General features: G+C 38.6%; 1 protein-coding gene across 1 annotated transcript; it reads left to right on the top strand.

The window, feature by feature from the left end:
- Positions 1-1,037: 1,037 nt before the first annotated feature.
- Positions 1,038-1,538, top strand: LOC131604598 (uncharacterized). The gene has a single exon (XM_058877030.1). The coding sequence runs from the start codon at positions 1,038-1,040 to the stop codon at positions 1,536-1,538; it is 501 nt and encodes a 166-aa protein (XP_058733013.1).
- The last annotated feature ends 6,579 nt before the right edge of the window (positions 1,539-8,117 follow it).

Here is an 8,117-nt window from a genome sequence, read left to right on the forward strand (position 1 = left end):
GATGCAAGTTTTCATGTCAAATCTATATACCCTAAGTGGATTGCCAACATTGTGCCAGTCCTGAAGAAAGATGGGAAAGTCCGAATGTGTGTTGATTGTAGAGATTTGAATAAAGCCAGTCCAAAAGATGATTTTCCTCTGCCTCACATTGATATATTGGTGGATAGTACGACAAAGTTTGAGGTGTTCTCCTTTATGGATGGCTTTTCAGGATACAACGAGATCAAGATGGTGTCGGAAGACATGGAAAAGACCACATTCATCACACCATGGGGAACATTCTGTTATAGAGTAATGCCTTTTGGGTTGAAGAATGCAGGTGCGACGTACCAGAGGGCCATGATTACCCTTTTCCATGATATGATGCACAAAGAAATTAAGGTATATGTGGATGACATGATTTCCAAGTCTCAATCAGAGGAAAGGCACATGGAAGATCTATTGAAGTTGTTTCAATGTTTGAGGAAGTATTGTCTCCGCTTGAATCCAAATAATTATACTTTTGGTGTCCGTTCCGGAAAGTTGTTGGGTTTCATTGTCAGTCAGAAAGGAATCAAAGTAGATCCCGATAAAGTCAAAGCTATTCAAAATATGCCAGCACCAAGAACTGAGAAACAAGTGAGAGGTTTCCTCGGGCGTTTGAATTATATCTCCAGGTTCATCTCCAATATGACTGCTACCTGTGAACCCAATTCCAATTTGTTAAAGAAAAATCAGGGACGTGTGTGGACTGAGGATTGTCAAAAAGCTTTTGAAAGTATCAAGGAATATCTGATTGAACCTCCTATTTTGCTCCCTCCAGTTGAGGAAGACCTTTGATTATGTACCTCAGAGTGCTTGAGAATTTAATGGAATATGTGCTGGGTCAACATGACGAGTCTTGTCGAAAAGAGCACGCAATATACTACCTTAGCAAAAAGTTTTCCGAGTGCGAAACAAGATACAAGCTACTTGAGAAAACTTGTTGCGCTTTAGTGTGGGCTGCTCGCCGACTAAGACAGTATATGTTGGTTCACACCACCTTGTTGATTTCCAAAATGGATCCAATCAAGTATATATTTGAAAAGGCTGCGTTAACTCAAAGGATTTCTCGGTGGCAAATGTTGTTATCCGAATATGACATTGAATATCGCGCTCAAAAAGCCATGAAAGATAGTGTGTTAGCAGAGTACCTTGCTCACCAACTGATTGAGGATTATCAGTCTATCAGAATGGATTTCCCAGATGAGGATGTGATGTATTTGAGAGCTCGAGATTCTGATGAGCCATTGCTAGAAGAAGGATCGGAACCTGGATCTCGATGGGGTTTAGTTTCTTATGGAGCTTCTAATGTTCATGGTCATAGAGTTGGTGCAGTTATTATCACTCCACAAGGTTCACATATTCCTTTTACTGCAATGATATGTTTTGATTGTACAAATAATATTTTTGAATATGAAGCTATCATGGGCCTCGAGGAAGCCATTGATCTCAGAATTAAGATTCTTGATGTTTTTGGAGATTCTGCACTCGTGATCAGTCAGATTAAAGGAGAATGAGAAACGCGTCATCCTGGCTTGATCCCTTACAAAGATTATACTAGAAGGTTTTTGACATTCTTCAACAAAGCTGAATTCCACCACATCCCTCGAGATGAGAATCAGATGGTTGATGCTTTGGCTACATTGTCTTCCATGTATAAAGTGAATTTCCATAATGATGAACCTCGAATTACAATCAGGCGTATTGATAGACATGCTCATGTGTTTAAAGTTGGGGAGGTAACAGATGAAAAGCCTTGGTATTATCATATAAAGAATTTTCTTCGGACTCAAGAGTACCCGTTTGGGGCATCAAACAAAGATAAGAAAACTCTGAGGAGATTAGCTGGCAGTTTCTTCTTCAATGCTGGTGTTTTGTTTAAGAGAAATTATGACATGGTCTTGCTCAGATGCGTAGATAGACACGATGTAACGCCCATAAATATGTTTTTCTGATTAATTGTGATGTTTGCTACATTTTCCTAATTTTACCGTTTTCGAGTCGAGTCAGTCGGTAAATATTAATTATGTTAATATTTTACTTATTACTTTCCATGTGTGTAATTATTATGTTTTGGGTGTTAATTGGTTACAATTAATGTTTAGTGACATTTGGGCCAAAATTAGAATTTATGAAAGTTGAGTGGGGGAAAATGAGAAGTAGAGAAATAGAAAGAGATATTTTGATATAGATAGAAAATGATATATTTTGAGATAGAAAGAAAGAAAGAGAACTTGGGAAGAGAAGAGAAAGAAGAGAAAAACAAAGAGAAGAAGAGAGTTGTAGAATCCAAACCAAGCTAGAGCCAAGAATCCAACCAAGGTAAGGGGGATGAATATAATTTATCTTGATTGTATGGTTCTTGTAGTTTTGTATGCTTTGTTCTTGTTCTTCCTCTTTTCCAAGCTTGCTCAACAATGGTAAATTGTGTGTTTTGTGAGTTTTGAAGATATAAACTTGATTTTGTGGTGTGTATGTGTACTATGATGATAGATATTCCCATGGATCATGTTTGTTTTTCATTTCTCCATGTTTTCTTGCTTATGAAGAAATTTAGGTCAAAGATAATATGTGATGATCCAACCATATGATAATCATGGATTAGGTGTATATATAGCATGTTTGTGTTGTATTGGTGTTGGGATGAAGGTTTAAATGGGTTTTGAATGGTTTAGAGGGAGCTGAGACGGTCTGTTGCAGAATTGGTTTTTCTGGGTTTACGCAGGTCCACTGAGCGGAGGGGGTCCGCTGAGCGGAGGTCCTTTTGCAGGAAATCTCTGTCTGGGTCCGCCGAGCGGAGGTTCTGTATTTTAGTTTGGTGATTCCCTGTCTGGGTCCGCTGAGCGGAGCTCAAGCGGACTGTGTGAAAATTTGTTTTCCAAACTTTGTTTTGTTGTATCTTTTGAACCGTAGGTCGTTTCTACGCGCCGTTTGAAGTATTATGAGAACCCTTGAGTATGCTTTATGATAAAGAGGAGTGTGTTGGTGGTTGAATGATTTTTCATAAATGTATTTTGTGAAATGATATTTGCTAATCAAGTATGTTTTGACGGCTGTAGCAACCTGCCTAAAAATTATACTTAGAGAGTCGCCACCTATTCTGAAGGGCGAATAGGAAACCCTACACAGGTAAGAGATTGAGGGTAAGTTATTATAATCAGGCTGAGGGAAGGTATGAGGCACCCTCAGCCCTTTCCTAAAGGCTAACAATCAAAGATTAGGGTTACATGGCAGGGTTTGTAAAGAAATGTGGCAAACAGAATTATAAGGACATGATTGAGATTTTGAAGAGGGGGACTCGCCTTGTTGCCAAGTGCCTACGTACCTCCTTAGGGAGGATCAGAGTCTACGTAGTTCGGGAAAGGTTGTACGCCATTTAGAGTTGGAATTTGATTTGATACGGTTTTTTAGAGGCTTTTTGGTTAGCCTATCGCAGTTTGTTTGGTCTTTGTAATTTGAATGGATTTTAGAATGATTTTTTAGGGTTTGGGCGTACAACCTTGATTTGGCACTATTAACCGCAATGATCAATAGGTTTGATCACCATGGTTAAAAGATTTGAAATTTGCATCACTACCAATTTTAATCGATTGATTCGATCATCACTAATAATGAATTAAGGTATTTTTAATTATAATTTTATGGGATTTTTATATGCATTGTTACCCCTCGCAATCGATTGATTCGATTAAAAAGAGTAACAAATTAAATCGAAGGGAAGACGGTTAATCATCGCAACTAATACAATAGTTGCAACCATTTAACCAAATAATAGAACCAAATTTTATTTAATTAAATAACATTTTAATTAAAATATTGTTAACCATAGCGATTAATCGATTTAATCGGCACGAATAACAAATTATAATTTTTAATAATAACATCATATATATTTTTTTTATTTACCAAATATAATTATTATGATCAAATATAAAAAAAGAATTAATTAAAAAATCAATTATATTAATTAAATAAATTAGTTAATTAGGTTGTGATTATATATGGCTGTTACTAGGGTTCATGGTATGGGTGACAATTCCAGAGCGTTAGATCTAGGGGATGGTAGGATTAAAGGCTGGATCGTGAGGGTGTATGGAGTTCTGTACATAGGCGCATGCGCTGGATCTGGAATAAAATTCTTCAGAAAAATAATGAAGGAGGGAGGGCTCGAACCTGCGACCCTCCACTCCCCAAGCGTGTTCACTAACCACTCCACCACGCATGCATATGCGTTAAGAACGCGCGTCCGTAACCTAATGTATGAAGCAAGAAAAACAAAAGAAAAATAGGCGCGCGAATTCAAACTACCCAGTGGCACGCAGACACCTCATCATCGTCCCCAACACCATCTTAAAATCCCTGCAAAATTAGCTACGATTTTGCTACGATTTCATTCGTAGCAAACTTACCTGAAAAATAGCGAATAGCACCTGTGCAAGCATAAATTGTTCGCGACCCTTCCTTTACCCTTGTTTAGACCATACGAACCTAACTATACCCTCGATTAGTTCTAATTTCGTTCCTAATTAAAACCCCTAAACTGAAACCCTAAAAGCTCAAAACGGCATCAATGGCAAAACATGTGTAAGGCAACCAAACTTCAAACAATTAATTCAGAAACGATCAGAATGACAAGGAAGACTCAAATATGCATTCAAATTTCAATGCTAATGCGTGAAACATTCAGATCGAGCGAGTTTTTAAAACGACATACCTGAGTTGAATGGAGAGAGTTCTGGGGGTGTTGAAGTAGAGTAACGATCCTCACAGCTTCAGAACAATCCCAAGAATCTTTTGCAACCTTTAGAATCCCTTGAGAGCCACGAATTATCCCCAAACCGAATTCACGTTCTTGGTGACTTTTTTTGAGTTCTCGCTAGTGTGCCTCTCTCTCAATTTTTCGTCCCCTAGTGTGTTGGCTTGTGTTCAGTACTTATAGGAGGACAGAATTAGGTTAACAAACAATGCCCAAGGTCTTTAAATCAAATCTTGCCATATTTGAATATTTGATTTCTTTCTTGAATGGCAAGCTTCTTATTTTGGCCAATATTGTATCAAATCTTTCCAATCCATGTATGCACGAAATTATATTACATTTGATCATTAATATTGATTAAAAAATAATCAAAACATATTTTCTACCAAATATTTGATTTTTCATTTAATTAAATCATTAAAAATTAATTTTAAATGAAATAAAATTATGTAAAATCAAATAAAATGATACAATTCATGGCATATGTTTTGGATAGCTTGTGGACCAAGTTTGGGTCATAAAATGTAGGCCCATATGTAAGAATTTCACTTTTGAGACCCTCCTTTTTCACATTTGGTCCCTCAAAATCTCCCAACTTTGATTGATCATATCTCACTCCATATTTAAGCTATGAGGGATTTCTAAGACTTTTTGGAAACCCCAAGAGGTCCTCTACAAGCCACTTTGGAATATATTTTTCATTTGGAACTTTTATCTTGGCCATATCCTCTTTGGAAAAAAACTGTTTCTGAAGGATGCCTGAAAATGACCTGTAATCTTTTGCCTTGTATCTCTTAAATGAAGCATTTTTAGCCTTGGCTTGTGAGACACAAAGTTGTAGAGAATTCAATTTCCTTCACAATAGGCTTTGAGTGGGGAATTTCTGATGTTCCATGTGAAAGTTATGCCCAGTCAAAGTTGGGTTGACTTTCTCCTAAGAAACCCTAATTTGAACCTTTCCATCTTTGTTCATCTCTGAGTTTCTATTAATGGAATCATGATCAATTCTTGATCAAATGATGGTTATGCACCCCATACTTGATATTTGCCCAATGGTTAAAGTTTGGATCATGCCTTGATTATGATTGACCTTTCAATTTGGATCAGTTGACTGTGAATTATCTGGATTATGTGAATGAGCCATGCTTTGAGATTTGAGCCTTGCTTTTGTTATGAGAAAAGTGTGGGAGGTAAATTTTGGGGTATGACAGCTGCCCCTATTTAATTACCTTGGATTGGGTGACAAGAGGGTGTGTAGACCTCGCGTCGTTCCGATCGAAGAGTTATTAAATACTGGAAGACCCTTAAATTTACCTTGAACCCGGTAGTGGAGAGGGATGCTTTGTTAAAGTAGTTACCTTGCTTATGGCGCTAGCAGGGGTTTGCAGCTTATGGGTAACCCACTTACTATAATTCTAGTAAGTCGTCGCGGTTGGTATACCCATTCACTATCGTAGTTGGAATAAGTCTGTCGTAGATGGTATGACCCACTTACTATAGCTCTAGTAAGTCGTCGTAGTTAGCCATACCTGCTTACTATCGTAGTTGGAGTGAGCTTATCGTAGATGGTAAGGTCCACTTACTTTTCAGTAAGTCGTCGCAGTTGACCGTACCTACTCACTATCGTAGTTAGAGTAAGCTTATCGTAGATGGTAGGGCCCACTTACTGTCAGTCTAGTAAGTCGTCGCAGTTAGCCGTACCTGCTCACTATCGTAGTTGGAGTGAGTTTATCGTAGATGGTAAGGTCCACTTACTTTCCAGTAAGTCGTCGCAGTTGACCGTACCTACTCACTATCGTAGTTAGAGTAAGCTTATCGTAGATGGTAGGGCCCACTTACTGTCAGTCTAGTAAGTCGTCGCAGTTAGCCGTACCTGCTCACTATCGTAGTTGGAGTGAGTTTATCGTAGATGGTAAGGTCCACTTACTTTCCAGTAAGTCGTCGCAGTTGACCGTACCTACTCACTATCGTAGTTAGAGTAAGCTTATCGTAGATGGTAGGGCCCACTTACTGTCAGTCTAGTAAGTCGTCGCAGTTAGCCGTACCTGCTCACTATCGTAGTTGGAGTGAGTTTATCGTAGATGGTAAGGTCCACTTACTTTCCAGTAAGTCGTCGCAGTTGACCGTACCTACTCACTATCGTAGTTAGAGTAAGCTTATCGTAGATGGTAGGGCCCACTTACTGTCAGTCTAGTAAGTCGTCGCAGTTAGCCGTACCTGCTTACTATCGTAGTTGGATTAACCCCAAAAGGGTTACTTGTCTTGATGCGGGCGAGTTGTGTGTATAAAAGGTTATCTTGCAAATGTGTATGCTTATGATTTTGTTATTCGTATGATGAATGTTTGTATGCGAATGCAGGTCATGTGAATGTTTTGTATGTAAATGCGATGTGTATGAGTGTTTATGTAAGTGAATATGTAAGTATGATGACTTTGGGGTACTATCTTTTGTCACCAATTGGAATTTGTTTAAGATCTTTCGAGCAACTTTACGGGTCTTGACTCAGATCGCCCGGGGCTAGTATGTTGGAATGTGGCGGTGTGTTTTTTTTTAGGGTTATCAGATCATCAGGCGTATATTGGCTGCCGGAGGTATCGTGGTTTTATCCCCTTTATTTCAGTCTAATGATTTGTAAGTTTCCTGTTTTAAATTCGAAGTTCAAAGTTTATGAGAAATAAATTATTCTTTGCACTTGGTATTGAAATGATGAAAAGATAAGTATGAAAGTGAAAAGCTTTTATTGATTATTGCCTTAAATTGGCGAATGTACAAAGGGTATGAGAGAAAGAAAAATGACAAATAGAAATGACATTAATACTGCTATTGCTCTTTTTTGCTATCGAGGGCCCCAGTAATCCTTTTGACTTCGGAAGTTGATGATTGCTCGATTTCCTATCCTTTACGAATTGTCTTGGGCTCGTAGCTTGAAGCCTTATCCCTGCTAGGCATAGTACCTCTTGACTGCATCTGAATTGATTGGGTGCGGTAGCTCATCCCCATCCATTGTAGTGAGGACTAATGCCCCTCCCGAGAACACCGTTTTTACAATGTATGGACCTTCGTAGTTAGGTGTCCATTTTCCACGGGCGTCGAGTCGAGGTAACAGTATCTTCTTGAGGACAATGTCACCTTCTTTGTAGGTTCGAGGTCGGACCTTCTTATCGAACGCTTTTTTCATCCTCTTCTGATAGAGTTGTCCATGACACAAAGCTGTCAGTCGCTTTTCTTCAATGAGATTAAGCTGATCGAAACGAGTTTTTACCCATTCCGATTCTTCTAACTTTGTGTCAGCTATGACTCTTAATGACGGGATCTCCACTTCGATTGGGAGGACAGCTT

The sequence above is a fragment of the Vicia villosa genome, linkage group LG5, assembly GCF_029867415.1.
Source record: "Vicia villosa cultivar HV-30 ecotype Madison, WI linkage group LG5, Vvil1.0, whole genome shotgun sequence".
Classification (NCBI taxonomy): Eukaryota; Viridiplantae; Streptophyta; class Magnoliopsida; order Fabales; family Fabaceae; genus Vicia; species Vicia villosa.